General features: G+C 40.0%; 1 protein-coding gene across 2 annotated transcripts in view; it reads left to right on the top strand.

Annotated features, from left to right (window-relative positions):
- The window catches only part of OPRM1 (opioid receptor mu 1), a 38,139-nt gene extending 25,376 nt beyond the window's left edge, over positions 1 to 12,763 (top strand). For both annotated transcript variants that reach the window (XM_050949790.1, XM_050949789.1), the window contains exons 2-4: positions 1,100 to 1,452; positions 5,956 to 6,476; positions 11,208 to 12,763. In XM_050949790.1, coding sequence (XP_050805747.1) covers positions 1,100 to 1,452; positions 5,956 to 6,476; positions 11,208 to 11,246 — 913 coding nt within the window. In that variant the 3' untranslated portion in view covers positions 11,247 to 12,763. The remainder of the gene's footprint in view (positions 1 to 1,099; positions 1,453 to 5,955; positions 6,477 to 11,207) is intronic.
- The last annotated feature ends 6,105 nt before the right edge of the window (positions 12,764 to 18,868 follow it).

Below are 18,868 nucleotides of genomic sequence, written 5' to 3'. Positions count from 1 at the left end.
GAATACTAAACTATAGGATGTTCACAAAGGTTAATGAAACAAAGGGGAAGTTAATGCACCACTCAGAGCAATATTAAGGGTCCATCTATACTACAAGTATTACAGGAGCACAGTTATAGCGCTGCAGCGATCCTGCTGGAGAGTTATAGCATAGACACTTGCTACAGTAAAGGAAGGGGTTTTACCATCCCTGTAAATCCACCCACTGGAAAGACTGGAGCTAGCTGGAAGAATCCTTCTGTCCATTGACCTAGCTGTGTCTACGGGATTAAGTCAGCCTACTTATGTCATATAGGGCACAACATTCGTCACAGCCCCAAGCAATGTAGCTAGGTCAACCTAAGTTTGAGGTGCAGACCAGGCCTAACTCAAATTAAAATACAAAAAAAATACCCAAAAATGCTCCCTGTTCTGCTGTGATTGAAACGTACTTGGTAGATTTAAAACTAACTACACTTGTAAAGAGTTAGTCCTTATATTAACAGCAGCTCTCTTCTCATTCAATTTTTCCTAATTATGTAAGTCACTCAGACCAACATACCAGCTCAGGATATGACTTTGTCTTACATTTTCCACTGTTGTAACATAATTATAGTAAATTTGTTATTTAATATTGTAAGTTTTAAATATAACTTTCCTAAAATTACTAGCAGGCCAAAAAACTCTTAAAATAAAATTGGATTTTTAGACATATTGGACATTTCTCTTTGTTTACTTCTTCACCAAGAATCTGGCCCATTGCAGTGCCACAATATATATGATTTAGGTCTCCATTTTTATGTACCACATATTTGTTCAATCAGTTGTTGTCTCAATTGTGCTTCAGCCATAATGGTTCTTCGGCAAATTTTCTCCTAGATTGCACTGTCACTTATTAGAGCAATGCTTCGTTTTGTTTTACAAACATTCATAGAGGTGTTTAAAAATATTTCATTTGAAGCCTGTGCATTAGACAGTTGCTTGATTAAATAAATTGAATCTGAAAATCTCAAAGCCAATACTGTTGTTTCAAAGATGCTTCCTACAGGTAAGTCTCTGGTATTGATTTTATTTAATACTGATAGCTGTGTTCATTTACCCACTTTGCTGATTTTTCTAGGTACACCAAAATGAAGACTGCCACCAATATCTATATTTTCAACCTTGCCCTGGCAGATGCCCTAGCAACAAGTACTCTACCATTCCAAAGTGTGAATTACTTGATGGGAACATGGCCGTTTGGTACAATCCTTTGTAAGATTGTTATATCCATAGACTACTACAATATGTTCACAAGTATCTTTACACTCTGCACCATGAGTGTGGATCGCTACATAGCTGTTTGCCACCCAGTCAAGGCTCTTGATTTTCGCACCCCCAGAAATGCCAAAATTGTCAATGTCTGCAACTGGATTCTTTCTTCAACCATAGGTCTGCCGGTTATGTTCATGGCAACCACAAAATACAGGCACGGTGAGTCTGACTTTCATAACAGGGATTGAGTTAAACTGAATGTTTAAATGCTCACTCTCTTTCTTAAGACCTAAGCACTGTCTCTCTTTATTTTAGAGGTTTGGGCCTCAATTCTGACCTCACAGCTGTATAAATCAGGAGAAGTCATTAGGATGAAATTAGTAGAAATGAAAGCAGCATCGGGCCCCTTCAACATGTCTAAAATAATACCTGCCACAAATTCAGTAATGTTATAGAAAGGCTTTCTATATGAAGTATAGTTTGGTTTCTAGACCTATGATGATTGTCATCTCGGGAGAAAACAAAATGAGATCTGTGGTATGGCTGACAAAAGAGAGGGTGTATGTAAGCAGCAGTGTATTCACTAAATCTGATGCAGGAAATAAGATGGGAACTGTGAATTTGGGGGTGGGGGAATGGTAATTGTTTCAAAATTCAAAATCTTTTGAATTTCAAATTGTATTTTCAACCAACACTATAGTTGGTCAAAAAATGGTGTGGTGGGGGAGGCAGGGGAATTTCTTAAAAATTCTCTAAATTTTTCCTGTTTATTTTTTGAATTTCAAATTTTTGATATTTCGTCACAATTCAGAAAAATGTTGGACAGCTTTAGCATTCACTGTAACCTATGAATGTTGAGGCATTCCATTATCGTCAAGCAAGTCCTTTGGAGCCAGGTGGGTTCCATAAGGACAATATTTGATTCTATGGTATAAAGTCTTATCCTCCACATCTACTCTGCCCCTCCAAAAAAATCAAAAATCTATCTATACAAAATATACACCAAGTACTGCAGATGAACACGTATGTAGATGAAGCCTGTCATGTCATGAGATGTCCACAAACTATAGTTGACAAGTAAGGAACATATTTTCAAGGGCTTTTGTTTCTTAAAATATGCTTCCAGTTTTCATGTAAGAAAAATTATTATTGACCTATTAAGAGCCTCATCCAAAGCCCAAGGAAATCAGTGGAAAGACTCTCATTGACCTAGGATCTGATCCTGAGCCAACTGAAGCTAGTAACAAAGTTCCTACAGGTTTCAAAGATGCAGGATAGAGCCTTAATGCACTGGATCAAGCCTTAACTATCAAAAAGTGTGCAGGGCACCACTAGTACAAACAAAAGCATTTATAGTCTAATCCTGCAAACAGATTTGCCCACACTGACTTTATTGGAACTCCTCATGGGGTTCAGGAGTCCCAAATAGCAGATCAAGTCTAAGTAAAAATATGACGGGGGCAGGGGGAGGAAGGATGATAGAAAGAATAGGATTATAGATACAAGAGGATGAGTTAGCTTAGTGATACTGCATACAATCTGAAGATATGGTTTAAGAACATAAGAATGGCCCTACTGTGTCAGACCAAAGGTCCATCTAGCCCAGTACCCTGTCTTCCAACAGTTGCCAGTGCCAGGTGCCCCAGAGGGAATGAACGGAACAGGTAATCATCAAGTGACCCATCCCCTGTCACTCATTCCCTGCTTCTGGCAAACAGAGGCTAGGGACACCATTCCTGCCCATCCTGGCTAATAGCCATTGATGGACCTATCCTCCATGAATTTATCTAGTTCTTTTTTTAACCCTGTTATGGTCTTGGCCTTCACAACATCCTCTGGCAATGAGTTCCAGAGGTTGACTGTGCATTGTGTGAGGAAATATCTCCTTTTATTTGTTTTAAACCTGCTGCCTATTAATTTCATTTGGTGACCCCTAGTTCTTGGGTTATGAGAAATATAAACAACACTTCCTTATCTACTTTCTCTATACGAGTCATGATTTTATGACCTCAATCATATCTCCCCTTAGCCATCTCTTTTCCAAGCTGAAAAGTCCCAGTCTTATTAATCTCTGCTCATATGGAAACTGTAAGGTGTTATGTTAACTTGCATTATGGTAATAGCTGCAAAAAAAATTTGTGTATATTATATATGGAAGGGGTTGTATGCCACTTTCTATCTTTAGATATTTGAGAACTTTGGCTTAGGTCACTAAAGAGTTTTGTTCTCGCTGTATGTATGTACGCACGCACGCGCACACACACACACATTAGATGCACAGAAATGCTGTAAATAAAGTTCTCCCATGACATATAAAGCACCTACAATGCAACCCAGTCTTTGCCTACTCTTCCTTTATAAGAATATTCCGTTTTTATTACAGAACCTATTTTTGTAACCAAGCACACCCACCTAGTGATTTACATTCACCATAATATAAAACATTATATTTTCCTCGTATGCCAGAATATAATAGCATATTAGCACTTCAGAATTTCTTTTTAACGAGCACATTAACAGGAAATATTACCCAAAACAACACCGGTGCCACACAGAAAACTCATCTGCATAATAATTCTAGCAAATGCAAAAGTAGATCCAGTGCAAACAAAAGAAAGGAACATCACATTGGAACAAACGTAGCCACCATTATTGTCACAATTTAGAGTTAAACACATGAGTCGGCATTGTTAAAATAATTTAAACACGCAAGTAGAAATGCAGATTAAGAACTCCATGTGTAGCAATAACACAAATGAGAGAGAAATCTGAACAATCCACAGGTGTGGAGAGACCCATTTTATGGTATGAGGGCAGTGTGGAAAATCTTGCATTGCAACTGCTGCCTTCACATGGATAACAGAAGAAGAGCTGCCTTGCCAATACATTTCATGTGTGTTAAATACGTAAAATTGCAAAGAAAACACTATCAAAAATATTTATAGTAACGCTTGAGTTCTACCATTTTGGATTTCATATAAACACACAAAATCACCTTCACTCCCAACGTTCAGTGGAAATATTTATCACATTTGATCTGACTGATGACATCTTACTGATCATTTCAGCCAGTGAGTTATGTTTTTGAATGTGTATATTATTATCCATGTTTAATAAGACTAGTATAACCCCCTCCTCTCCAGTCTCCTGGGCTCTTGCCTCTCTACTCTAACAATCAGCAACTAAATTAATCTTCCTTTCCCTCCCTCGGGCATCCATGCACTTCTTTAAGGCCTCAAACCTTCAAGGTGCTGACCTCTCTGACCCTGATTCAACACAGCTTTTAAGCACAAATTTAAATGCTGTAGTAACTAGGGATGGACTTAAGCACATGCTTATTGTGAGTGTGTAGGTGACTGTGACAGACTGCTGGGAGCTAGCAGCTGGCCCAGCACTCTGTTCACTTGACATACTTTTACACAGAGATAAAAAAACTGGTGACTGGCCTGGGCCAACTGACTTGGGCTCGGGCTCTGGGCTGAAAAATTGCTGTGTAGATGCTCAGGCTCAGGCTGCAGGGTCCCAGAGCTCAGGCTCCAGCCCGAGCCCTGTGTCTCCAGAGCAGTTTTTCAGCTGTGAGCCTGAGTCAGTTGACTTGGGCCAGTCACAGGTTTTTTTATCCTTGCATAGATGTACCCTTAAGGCTTCTCTGGGGAAAGTATTTAGTGCCTGATTGGGGGGCAGAAAACCATGAGCTGATGAGCTATGAGGCTAACTATCCCATGCGCTAAAAAGATAGTTAAAAACCAAAAGAAGGAAGTGCGAAGGGAGGAGAGAGGGCTAGCAGGGCCCTGGGGAAGCCAGGTTGTTGGCTGGTGAGATTGCTTTGTCTTCTCCTCCGCCCTGGAGACAGGGCTGAGGATTGAAGGACACTGTAGGTGGAAGTGCTGCACAGGAATTTTGATGATGGCTTGGTGGAGGAAACAAATGAAAACAGAGGTGTTGACAATAAAGAGGCGTCCAAGACTGTTTGCAAACCTGCCCTGTTACAATGGTCCAATTGATTTCAGTGTGCATAAGCATGTGTCTGTGTGTTTTGCTGGATCAGGACAGCACGCAGGTCAGCACCTTTCAGGACTGAGCCCCAAATTCCTCCAAAGCCGTCTTGTCTCATTTTGCATAAAATTCGAAGTTCTCCTGACTTTTGAGGTCCCCTGCCTGCACTCATCTCCTGTCACTCCCTGTGCTTCACCCACTCATCTTGTTGCTCCGTTTGGTCTCCTCCTCCCATTCTTGCTTTTGTGTCTTTTTCATGCTGCTTTCTACAGCTGGGAAACCATCCTTCTTCCTCATTGTCCTTTTAACCCCCAAACCCTGAAGACAAAACACTGTTTAAACTGCCCTATTTCATCAGATTTCATGCTGAAACTGAAAATTGGCCCAAGTTTGTTTGTTTGTTTGCAAACCTTAAGTGAACTTTTTGACAAACAAAAACAAAGCAAGAATCCTTTTTTTGGCTTTCTAACGAAAGCATCACAAATCTCTAGCAATAACACTGCATTCTTCAGAAGATGTACAGGCCTGTGGTAAGGTATCTGCATGGCTGTAAACACACATGCATCAGCCATTCAAAGCTGTTTTGTTTCAGCTACTCATTTTATAAAATTGCATCAAAGTGCTATACAGTGTTGTGGGGCAGGGGGATGGGGGAGGAAGAGACTAAAGCAAAGCAAGTTAAACACTGAACCATTCACTCTTCTCTGTAATTTTGTTTTACTTTAGGTTCCATTGACTGCACACTTACGTTCTCTCACCCAGCTTGGTACTGGGAGAACCTACTGAAAATCTGTGTATTCATCTTTGCCTTCATCATGCCAGTCCTGATCATTACCGTGTGCTATGGCTTGATGATTTTACGCCTGAAGAGTGTCCGAATGCTGTCTGGCTCCAAAGAGAAGGATAGGAACCTGAGGAGAATCACAAGGATGGTCCTTGTAGTGGTGGCAGTGTTCATTGTCTGCTGGACTCCCATCCACATTTATGTCATCATTAAAGCCTTGATCAATATTCCAGAAACTACATTCCAAACAGTCTCCTGGCACTTCTGTATCGCTTTAGGATACACAAATAGCTGCCTTAATCCAGTCCTTTATGCATTTCTAGATGAAAACTTCAAAAGATGTTTCAGAGAATTCTGCATTCCCACTTCCTCCACTATTGAGCAACAAAACTCCACCCGCATCCGACAAAACACTCGTGATCATGCCTCCACTGCCAATACTGTGGATAAGACTAACCATCAGGTATGACTAGCAGTGGAGATGTCATCTCTGGATTCAGGCCTCCCTCCTGGAGATGACATGTGTTCCGAAGTTACAGTCTTTACTGAATTATAGCTATCAAAAGGTAGCTTAGTTTATCTTTACAGCTGGTATACACATACATACAACCCAATCCAGTGAGAAGCTAAGCGCTCACAATACCCAATGAAGTTTGGAAGTAGGGGGTTCTCAAAAGTACCTTGCATGATCAGGCCTAGTGTGTGTGTGTGGTTGTGTGTGGCTGTGCACGCGCATGCACACACATACAGAGTACACCAGAGAAAGAAACTGAATGGTCTTACTTACAGAATGTTTGCAACTTATGAACATTCTGTAACTGACTGATGAAGGATCATAGACTTTTCTATTCACACCACTAGTGCGTGGTGGTAAGCCAAATAGATATCCCTATGCTCCTCCCATTTTAAAGGTAACTTTCAAAGGCAGAAAATATATTTGTGCAATCCTTTTGCTTCTTTATGGTGTATGAAGAAGTTCTGAAAGGCTCTGTTTTTCATGGAAGTCTATGCAAGCCTGGGCCCAGTCATCACACAGTTTTTGTACCAGTACAACTATGTTGGTTGGAGATGTGATATTTTTAACCAATATAGTTATACTAGTGCAACCCCCAGTGTGGGCACAGTTCTGCCAGTATAAAGAAGCTTTGTAACCCCTTCCCATAGAAGAATAAGTTATTACAATGCAAGCCAAGTTTATGACAGTATCACCGTGTCCACACTTGTTGGGGGGGACATGTCTGTGCCACTTCAGCTATACTGGTTTAATTAAAGCAGTACAACTTGTATGTGAAGTCTGGCCTTAAAGAACTAGTAGGTTTATGGCATCACATATACCAAGGAAATCAAATTTACTGAGGGGGGAAGAGATTTTTATTCAAGCAATTTAAAAGGCTGGGGTTTGTTTTGTGTTTTTTTTTATTGACATCTATTTAATTCAATTGTCAAACTGCTGGATGAGAAGCTCTTCTGTTAGTTATTCAACACTCGTGCCCTTTTAATTAGGTCTGAGAGCTTCTATTCCACATCTGAGTCTTCCCAGGGAAAAAAGGAGCTAAACAGGGAAAGAAAAACATTAAATGTTCCTGTGATCAAAGAAATGAAGCAGAAAAATAAACCTCAAGATCTTCTGAGTCTTCTTTACAATTCACGTACAAAAGAAAAAGGCCACAAAACCTGCTAGTGCAGGAAAGATTCACTCCCCAACTTGCTGCAAACCTGAGTCTTTGTGTAGACGGGCCCTTAATCAGCAGCACTCTGTTTCCAGTATCCACTGCATCTACAGTACACTAGGAGGTTTGACAGAACACTGTCATTATAGCGATACCAACAAACCTTTCTAGTGTAGACAAGACTTTAGAGAGCCTTTGGTATGAGTACTAATTCCGTAGGGTACGTCTATACTGCCCTCCAGATCGGCGGGTAGTAATTGATCTATCGAGGATCAATTTATTGCATCTCGTCTAGGTGCGATAAATCGATCCGCAAGTCGACACCCGTACTTCACCTTGGCAGGAGGAGTAAGCAGTGTCGACGGGGGAGCCGCGGCAGTCAACTCACCACCATGAGGACGGCCAGGTAAGTCGAACTAAGATACTTCAACTTCAGCTACACAAATAGCGTAGCTGAAGTTGCATATCTTAGATCGACGACCCTCTCCCCCCCAGTGTAGACCAGCCCTTAGGCTGCTCAACACAATTCATATCATTTTCAGTGGAACAGACAGGGCCCTAACAAAGTGCTGACTGAATGCTCTTCACTCCCACTAAATGAGAACTGAGGGCACTCAGAACCCCAGCAAAATTAAGGCCAAAGTGCTTGACACTAGAGCTTCTTGGGAATTTGACAAAGAATTGTGTGTCAGAAAGTGACAATTCGTTGAATTGTTCTGAAAAGATGGCAGAATCTCACTTGCGTTCATTGAAGTAGGTGCTCAGATACTGTGGTGATGACTTCATCAATTAGCTAGAAATAAATCCATCAGAATGAATTGGACGTTTCAGAATTCAGCAATCAACACAATTCATTAACAGCTGATCTTTGTTAAGATAATCAGCAGCTGGCAAAAAAGAATAATAAAAAGGTCTTTTTCAATAACAATAGGATCATTAGCATCTTTGGTGCAGAAAAATATTCAAGTAGATTTTAACCTAGGAAACAGAATCTTGCAGATAGTGTTCACCTGACTGGTGTAAGAACTGGTTTTAAAATCTTTGGACCAGATTCTTAGCTAATATTAACCAGAATAGTCCCATTAAATTCGACAAAAAGCCAGTATGCCATTTACACTAGCTAGGTGTCTGGCCTTTCCTTTATACTCCAAACCTGTGTTGGGTCACTCAGAGAAGAGTCCAAAGTACTTTAACATTAAGCAGTTTTATTTTGGGAAAGGGATTTCCTCAGGAGCCCTCCATTTCTTCTTCACTTTTTATTCCTTCCTCACTTACACATCACTGTAAGTGCATTTATACTTTTACATACAGCCCCACAGACAAACAAAATCAAAGTGCGCCAAGCTTCCCTTAACCAAGGAGGTTTAAACAATTACACACTTCAGAACCCATCAGCTCCATCCCTTCAGTCTTCCAGGGAGAATCACTGAAGAGTGGCACAAGTTGCTTCATCTCCCAGGAGCTGAGCATGCCACCCTTGCATTATGCCCAGTGTTAGCATGGTAGAGTAGCCACCATCTTTTTTCCCATTAAATTATTTTGCACCATCTCAGAAGTATGCTGTGGATCAAATTCTGCTTTGTATATCTTAAGGGAGAGCTGAGCCTTATATTATTAAAGAATGGGCATAGCCACACTACAAATAATAGCATACTTCAATTACTATAAAACATAGTGTTTTTTTCTAACAGAATACTCCTAAATAACCTTGTTGGCAGAAAAGTGTCATTTTGTGTGTGTTTATTGCTATATTCAGCAGATCTTTAGAACTGGCCCCTATTCTGTAGCTCGATAGCTGTTGTACATGGAGTGGCTCTAGAAATGAGCCCATTACTTTTTCTCTAATATATGTGATTCTCAAATCTGTTTGGCTTGCTACTCATGAAAAAAATCAAGAATAAATGACACTCGATGGACTGGAACTAACTGATTATCTTATAAAAATGCATGCATTTACTGAAACTATTTTTTAAAAGTATGAAATGAACTAAATGATCAGGAAACATACGTGTTCATTAGTGTATGAAAAATGGAAAGCTTTATCTGATCTGTAAAACTTAGAGATGGGCGTAAGCCACAACATTCATTTTTGGATGCACATTTCCCCAAAGCATAGGGATATTCAGATTTGAGGATTATAATCCATTTCTAACTAAGTAGTTGCTAGTGGAATTTCCACCACAGAGTTGCAGAAATAAATAAATAAATGAATGAAATAAAGCTTGTGAAATTTTGACACTGCTAAACCTGAACTTGAACTTGGATTTGACTTTAGATCATATCTTATTTTAAACCAGGAGTTAAAGAAAACACCTCCTTGCTGAAAGAAAAGTAAGAGGTTCCTCTCCTGCATTTCGTTTGGGTGAGCAGGGCTGCTCTGAAGCACCTCCTCCTCTGTGATTGGTGCAGGGAGAGCTTCTCTTTTCCTATTTCAAGCCACTTTAGCTAGTGGTCTAAATCTAATCAGGAGCTCTACTTTTTTTTAGCAACAAACACTTCACTTGCAAGGTGTTTTGCCTTGATTTCAGCTTGCTACAACACTGAAAAATGCAGCCCATTGGCAGAGCATAGAAATGATCAATGGCTTTCAAGGAGAAAAAAACCGGCAGGTTTCGCTCTTGAAATTGTTGGTAGTGCACTTCTGTGCAGGTGCAGACTGATCACATGAAAACTGTAACTTTCTACTATATGTATATGCTATTGGGGCTTTGTGGGCAGGGGGTTTAGTTCCCATCTTTTCAATCTCAAACTGAACTTTTGGACTATTACAGAGGAACTTTAAAAAAGTTAAAACTCTTAACTTAGCAGAGTGACAATTGTATTTGGCACAATAGGAAGCAAAAATCTCAGAAGATGCTCATGTATCTCAGAGAACACTAACTTTTCAGCAATGGCTGCAAAAAGTGCATTGAAAGGACCAAAGTTGTTCCATACTAATGAAATTCACATAGGATTCTCAGTATAGAAAAAAAACTGCCATCATTATGTGCTTGACACGTAATGTATTCTAGTTTAAACATGGTAACATAGTGTATGACATGGAGTAGACGTTTCTCTGTTTTAATTCCCCTGTTGTAAACATATTGGGCTGGATCCTCAGCTGGTGTAAATCAACATAACTCACTATTTGATTCAGACCAGCTGAGGTTCTAGCCCATTCAAATATGTGGGTAAAAAAATAAACGAACACAATTGTTGCCACCTTATGTTACTGAGAACCAGCAAGAGGTTTTAAGTGGAAGAACTACACTTCTGTTGAAATCAGAGTCAGATCAACTAGGAATGTGCATATTTCTCTTTAAAGATCTTCTCAGGTATAGTCCTGAGGCTAAAACCTCTATTTCTGTGGTAGTTTCCTTTACCTTCATGATGTAAACTGAAAGGAAATTCTTGCCTTCAGCTTTGCACAGTGCGATAGTAGCAGCAAATGCTGAGTAAATTCACCCAAATAAACATTTACAGGAAACACCTGGGAGGGGATATCAATGAGGTACTCATGGTATTTACAATTTCTTCCCTTTCAGTTGGAACTTCTGGAAGCTGAAGCCACACCACTGCCATGAGAGTGTCTCCTGCTGCATAGCCCTCAAAGCAATCACAACACCAGTGCCAAGGGGTGTTTGTGGGGAATGTGTAGGACACACTTTTTCCCCCTGAAGGAAAGCGCTTGCTTTAAGATCCATCAAAGTGATTTGCCACTATGGCAACTCTGCATTGCACGTTACAGGAGCATGAAACCTAACAGCAGGCAGAGTCAGATGAAAATGGAGGTTTACCATGCTCCAGTGTACAAAAATATACATATTCATCCAGAATATATACATTTATCTAAAAGGGGGCTACTGGACATTACTGGGGTCAGATGGCCCAAGTTTTGCTCTGAATGGTTACAGTAGCATTAGGTTGGAAGCAAAAACTCAAGGGATGGGCAAATATAGGCTGCTTAATGGAGGTGATTTTCTAATAAATGGAAGCAGAATTGCATACAACACACCTAGGGATATTTTGGAACAGTTTCAGCTAGAAATGTGCTTTATAATGGTGGTTTCTTCCATCAGTTACAATACATACATTTTTTATATGAAAAATCATCTCTAAGTTAGCTACAGTAACAAAGAAGATCAAAGCTACCTGTGTGACGCAGATAACTTTCTCAAAAAAGTATGACCCTTTCTAGCATTTTAATGGAAAATTACTCACTTTTTTCAATGCTCACTTCAAAAACCCAAACCTTAACCTCCTCTTCCACTTTTAACATACAAAAATATTTTAATAATAAAAATAATGCATTCTCCTTTGTTCAGGAAGAAGTAATGGGAAAAACATTTGGGAAGTTTTGATGGTCCCCTGAATTGTTGTTGCTTGTAAAATGGAACAATAAAGGGACCGCAGCTTTTTCTGTAAATCCCATTGTGACTTTATGTACATTGTTAATCTTTTCAGAGCTAGCACAGTGTTTTTATACATTCTCTTTGAACTCTTTCAACTGTGCAGTCAGCAACATCTCAGACTCATCCAAATACTCATTTTTTGTATAGCACTCTGGGATCCTTCAGGATGAAAGGAGCTATATAAAATGTAAATCATTATTATTAAATCTGTGAAGAGCTTAAGCAAATACAGAACACAGTTTAAGCCTTTTTTAAAAAGAAAAACAGTAAAGTTACATTTTGCAAGTAAATTAATTTTTTAAAACCAAGCCCTACCATTTCTAACCAATGTAATAAAATTGGAGTCTGTATTTCCATTTTCTATTGGCTACTAAAGCACTTTAAAATATACAAAAGAAAGGCTGTACAGAAGCAATTGCCATGTAACCTGCTGTCTGGTATCAAAGACAACTATTCATGTAGATAATTTGTGGTAATACAGTATTTTGTAGCCACTGTTTGGTATTTGCTGTATATAATTAAATGGTGACGCTATCCATGAGACAAAAAGTACTTATATGAATTTACGTGCATTGTAAAATAAAACCTTCTCTCTCTCTTGTAATTAAAGTGCATCTAAAATTCTAATATTTTAGTGTGAACATGTTTGTTTCTGTCATGAATAGTGTAATACAGATTGACAGCCAACCCCCCATCTGGTATAAATCAGAGTAGTACTACTAAAGTCAATGAAGCTACATCAATTTCTCTCAGCTGAGTATCTGACCCTATGCATCTGCATCAGTAGAATACATAAAATGGAACCCATTTTTTCTCTTTCTGTTGAAAGCTATCTCATGCTGCCACAGGATTTAATCCAGGGAAGCCACCTCTTGCAGTAACACAAAACTATGAAACTCTCACATGGGTCATTATTACAACACAGATTTCAAGGAGTAAGCCCTTGATCTGGTTGCAGCGATGGGTGAGCTTCCAGAGGGGAATATGATGCACACTTTGCTAGTATATTGTATTATTCCTTGGCTAACAGCAAGAAGTAGAAGCATCTCACACATTATCTGTACCAATAATCTTCAGACTGCTTGGTTACTGACCAAGACTAACAATGTCACTATTCTGCTATAGTCCATTTTAAGAAACTCGAAGTGAAATATAAAGAGCAACAACTTCTTAAAGCCCTTAGTGGTAAGCCAGAAGTGCAATATATTAATTAAAAACAGAAGTCATGGCTTCCTGCACTCATTAGTTTTCCACTTAAAGTGCTTAATTATTTAAAACCCCAATTTCTTTTGGACTGGGAATGGAATAATGTTCACAAGTACAGTAATTTCACTCTTCATGGATAGTCAAATATTTTTAAAATGTGGCTTCCTACAATTCAATAATTAACTTAAGTACATTCATCATTATTCAGTGTGAATACCTATTAGCAGACATTGTAGTGAAGCATTAGAAGCATTAGAAAAATGCTTTTCCTTCATTTTTGGCAATGATTTAAAATGTCACAATTTAGTATGACTTTTTGTTGTAATGCATTAATAAAAAATAGTTGTGCTTTTCATTCATGCACAATGTACTGTATTCCAAATAAGAACAGGAGTACTTGTGGCACCTTAGAGACTAACAAATTTATTTGAGTATAAGCTTTCGTGGGCTACAGCCCACTTCTTCGGATGCATAGAATGGAACCTATATTGAGGAGATACATATACACATACAGAGAACATGAAAAGGTGGGAGTTGTCTTACCAACTCTGAGAGGCCAATTAAGTAAGAGAAAAAAACTTTTGAAGTGATAATCAAGATAGCCCAGTACAGCCAGTTTGATAAGAAGTGTGAGAATACTTACAAGGGGAGATAGATTCAATGTTTGTAATGGCTCAGCCATTCCCAGTCCCTATTCAAGCCTAAGTTGATTGTATCTAGTTTGCATATCAATTCCAGCTCAGCAGTTTCTCATTGGAGTCTGCTTTTGAAGCTTTTCTGTTACAAAATTGCTGCCTGCAGGTCTATCATTGAATGACCAGACAGGTTAAAGTGTTCTCCTACTGGTTTTTGAGTGTTATGATTCCTGATGTCAGATTTGTGTCCATTAATTCATTAAGTCTCTACTCAGATGGCTGCTACTCTGAAACCTATATTCCAAATGACATCCATTCAGCAAAAACGTCTAAAGACTTGTCTCAATGTCCAAGCTTTTAGCTTAGTTATGAAACAAGGTTAAGATCCAGTCTATACTACAAAACTGGAACTATTTTATTACCTCGTTAGGGGTCAAACATGGTGTAATCAAGTTCCTTGATATTTGTATGTGGATAGGCCTTTTTGGATACAAATGTCATACTTCTGGCACACTAGTATCCTGTCACATGTCCTTGACACAGTTCAGTTGAGAATAGTAAAAAAGAGTGCTTAAAGTTGGCTCCAAAATGAATATTTGGGAATGTAAATAAGTGCCCTGATTTTCAGAAGTGCCCCTTCTTAGACTCACCTTGAAGGATCATGTCCTTAACTATCCAGCTGCCTTCGAAGAGAATCACTGTTCTTTGTACAACAATGGAAATGTTTTATGTTTTATTATAAAAACAAAACATATGGTCCAAACTCTGCCCTGACTTGTACCGCATGCAACCATGCTGAAATTAAGAGTCTTATACAGACTATTGTGTTAAGTCAGAATATGATCCCAGTCAGTCAGGCAAGATACAAGTTAGGAAAATTATTTTTACAGAAAGTATAATAAATTCCAAATAATGTAAGTAATACCCGATTATTTGCTAGTTACACAAGCTGACTCCATGCATTTCCCTCCCCCAACTCAGAAGAGTTCTAAAAGACTTTTGGTCATCTATAGTAACCAGCTACTATAAACGACGGTAGTACTATACTTCTGTCCATTCAGAGGGTTCTTAATAAACAATCCAGAAAACTTGGAATCTTTATGGCAATTTGATGTCTTACCTATAGGTTGGCTGCTGCTACAACTCCCTTTATATTATCATTGAAATTCCTCTAGATTTTTACTTGTACAATTACGCTTACTCTTTAAGAGTCCCCAGTTTTAATTTCTAAGGCTCCAGGTAGGAACTCCTGCAGATGCCTTCTCATTCCATCTTCTTTATAGATTTCCCAGCTACATTTAATTGTTACATCGCTTGTTGCAATTCCTAGCTCTAAACATGAAAATGTTCCAGCCACTGAATTAAACCTAGAAGGTGCTCCAGTGTTGAGCTATACCAGATTGTGTACGTCTATGAACTGTTCCAGGCATTTGCCATTATAATCAGTTTTTTTGCTTCCCCATAAATCATTATGGCTATTAAGGTCTCCACAAATAATATATGGGCCTTTGACACCTTTAACTAACTCTTCCAGTTCTAGATTGTCTATTTTTTTTACATGGATTGTAAACATCCTAGATACGTATTAAGGTGCTATTATTCTGCAGAGGATCCTCAACAGTATTGAACTCAAAATTTATATTCTGTATATCCATGTGAATACCTTCCTTTATATATATATACACACACACATCCCTCCTCCTGTTATTTCTTGATCACATCTGAGGATATCGTATGCTGCCAATTTAAACAAATGTAACTTTCTCACTACCTAGGTTTCTTGTGCTCATATCACATCAGGCTTGCTTTCCTGTTTTAGAAAACTGTTTTCTTTAATTCCTGTCCATGTGTTATTAAACTATGTGCATTCCAGCAAAAACAAAAAACTCACCATTAAAACCACATTGCTTAAACTACATTTTTACTTTCATTTAAATTTGCATGTATGCAGCCTATCACGAGATTGGCTATATGCAAATACTTTCCTGTGGCTTTTGTTATAATTTTTATTCTTTCAGTCTTCTTCCCTGTCTGTAGAGTACAATTATTCACTTCTATCATATATGCCATAAATTTCTCATTACCTACAAGCCATATATATCTTCATCTATTCTCCTTATGTTATCTTTCCTGCCCTGAACTGCATATTATTTTAGCAGTAGCTCTTTTCCCTCATTAGCATTTTCCTCTTTCTCCGCATTATGCTTTGAATATTTTTGGTAGCTTTTGCATAGGCTATTTTATGGATAGTTTTATGTATCTCTCTAGCTCCTTCCGCTGCCATGCACCTTTTGTATGCTGCACTGTGCTTATCCCCACCACTGCTGCATTTTAGATGTTTCTTACACAGTTCTCATACAAGTGTTCTCCTCCACATTTCCCACGACTTGTTTTTTCCTTACAGAGAGCCACCACATGCCCAAATCTTTAACATTTATAACATCTCAAAGGGGCCATGCTATGTGTCTTAACTCAGAAGAGTAAATATCCTATATTAACCCTATCAGGCAGCACTGCATCTTTGAACGTTATTCAAAGAGTTGTAGATGTTGTGTGTTCTCCCCTCTCTTGCTAATAGGTCACTTAACAAGCAGCACTTGGTCCTCACTTACACCCTTTTAATTTAGTCCTCAGTCATACCTAGTGGATCCCTATGTTACCACTCTTGCTTCTGTCATAAATTTAAGTGGCTGGCAAATTACTCTGACTTTTCCCTAAAATTGTAGTTTTAAGAGTTTTCTCAGCCTATTTCTTAAGTGTGCATTCCACTAATAAGCCTCCAAGCTGCATTCTTTTAGCTCTTAATAGACCTGCAATACTTCATCTGACCCATTCTGCTGTTTTCAAGGGATTAACATCTCCTGTTCTTGTATCTTCCGCTAATGATTTGTTGATTAAAATGTTGATCCTGTTCCTTGCTTTTTTTTTTCACTCCCTGCCTGCTCCCAGTTTTTCAGATACAGATATTTCTTTTTCCTCGCCCGCTTCTTCCTGCTCTGAAGCCATTCCTCATCCCTTGCTTCTTCTCCCTTGTTTGCCAACATAACTTCCAGCCTTTCTCTTTCAGCCAGTATTTCCAGCTCTGTTCGGCCAGCACAAGCTCTCAGCTTACTCCAGCCAACCAGCCTCAGTTCCATAGCCCAACTAGGGTTACCAGGTGTCCAGTTTTCGACCGGAATGCCCAGTCAAAAAAATACCCCGCCGGCTCCAATCAGTACTGCTGACTGGGCCATTAAAAGCTGGTCAGCGATGCAGCAGGGGCCCAGGGCGAAGGCAGGCTCCCTGCCTGCCCTAGCTTTGTATGGCTCCCAAAAGCAGCTGCCAGGTCCTTGAAACCCCATGGCGCATGGGGGGGCCAGAGAGGCTCCACACCCTGCCACCACCCTGACTGTCGGCTCAGCAGGTCCCATTAGCTGGAAACCATGACCAATGGGAGATGTGGGGGCAGCACCTGTGGGCATGAGCCTCCTTGGCTGCCCACATGCTGGGGGCTGCAGGGACCTGGCGGCCACTTCCTGGGAGCTGCAGTAAACACCACCAGGACCCTGAATCTCAAAACCCCTCTCGCACCACAATCCTCTGCCCCAACCTAGAGTCCTCTCTAGGGTTGCCAGATGTCCAGTTTTTGACCGAAACGCCTGGTCAAAAAGGGACCCTGGTGGCTCCAGTCAGCACTGATGACTGGGCTTTAAAAAGTCCAGTCAGTGGCACAGCGGGGCTAAAGCAGGCTCCCTACCTGCCATGGCTCCACACAGGTTCTAGAAGCAGCAGCATGCCCCACTCTGACTCCTGCATGTAAGGGCACTCAGGGGGCTCCACACACTGCCCCCAGCCCAACTGTTGGCTCTGCAGCTCCCATTGGCCTGGAATCATGGCCAATGAGAGCTGGGGATGGGTGGTACCTGTGGACAGGGCAACATACCACAGACACACCTGGCTGTGTCTCCACTTAGGAGCCAGAGCAGGGACATGATGCTGCTTCTGAGAGCTGCTTGAGGTAAGTGCCACCTGAAGCCTGCACCCCTGCCCCCCTCCCATGCCTCAACCCCCTGCCCCAGCCCTGATCACTCTCCAAACCCCTTGATCTCAGCCCACAGCACCCTCCTGAACCTCAAACCCCTCATTTCTGGCCACACCCCAGAACCCACACCCCCAGCCCAGAGCCCATACCCCCTCCCACACTCCAGTCCCTTGCCTCAGCCAGGTGAAAGGGAGGGGGGAATGGATTGAGTGGGGTATGAGGCCTCAGAGAAGGGGTGAGAGTATTTAGTTTTGTACCATTAGAAAGTTGGCAACCCCAAGCCCAGACCAGCTGTCTCTTACCCACAACTTTCTCTTTTTATAAGTTTATCCCAGCTCCTCCAGCAGCTGGGCTTCATCAGCTATTAGGCCTCATGACTTCCAGATGCAGCCTATAAAATTAATTGGCCTATTTTATCTCTTCAGGCTTGTAGGAGGGAGTGGATACCCCAACATATAGAGTAATTCCACTGCCCCAATTTCAAACCTCATATGAGTATCTTGGAAATTTTTGGTGGGAGGCAAAAGCATTTCTCTGACTGTTGATTTTTTTTTTTAATGGTAGCTGTTTGAAGCAGCTCAGAGTTTTGAATAGTTAGAATAAGCCCCAGGGTTCTGGAGTAGTGGGCAAAGATGAGTGAAGTAAATTTATTGCAATTTACCACTTGAATTTTCTCTCCCTCTTCATTCTAGCACTTTCTAACCTTTGTGCCTGTTTTTACAACTTTAATGTTATTTTAATGTAGTATCTTGTTCAGATATAATTGTTTCTATATATTTTCTCTATGCTCTTTATTTAAGAACATTTGTATGAAGATGTGTATTTAAGTGTTCATCTGCTGCTGTTCATTCCCAATCAATTCACAGTCCTCTCTAACATCACAATTGGTTGCCATTCAGAATCACTGTACAGCTCAGAATTATAAAGAAATG

Source organism: Gopherus flavomarginatus, chromosome 4 (assembly GCF_025201925.1).
Source record: "Gopherus flavomarginatus isolate rGopFla2 chromosome 4, rGopFla2.mat.asm, whole genome shotgun sequence".
NCBI lineage: Eukaryota > Metazoa > Chordata > Testudines > Testudinidae > Gopherus > Gopherus flavomarginatus.
This window is presented reverse-complemented; position numbering and strand designations above follow the sequence as displayed.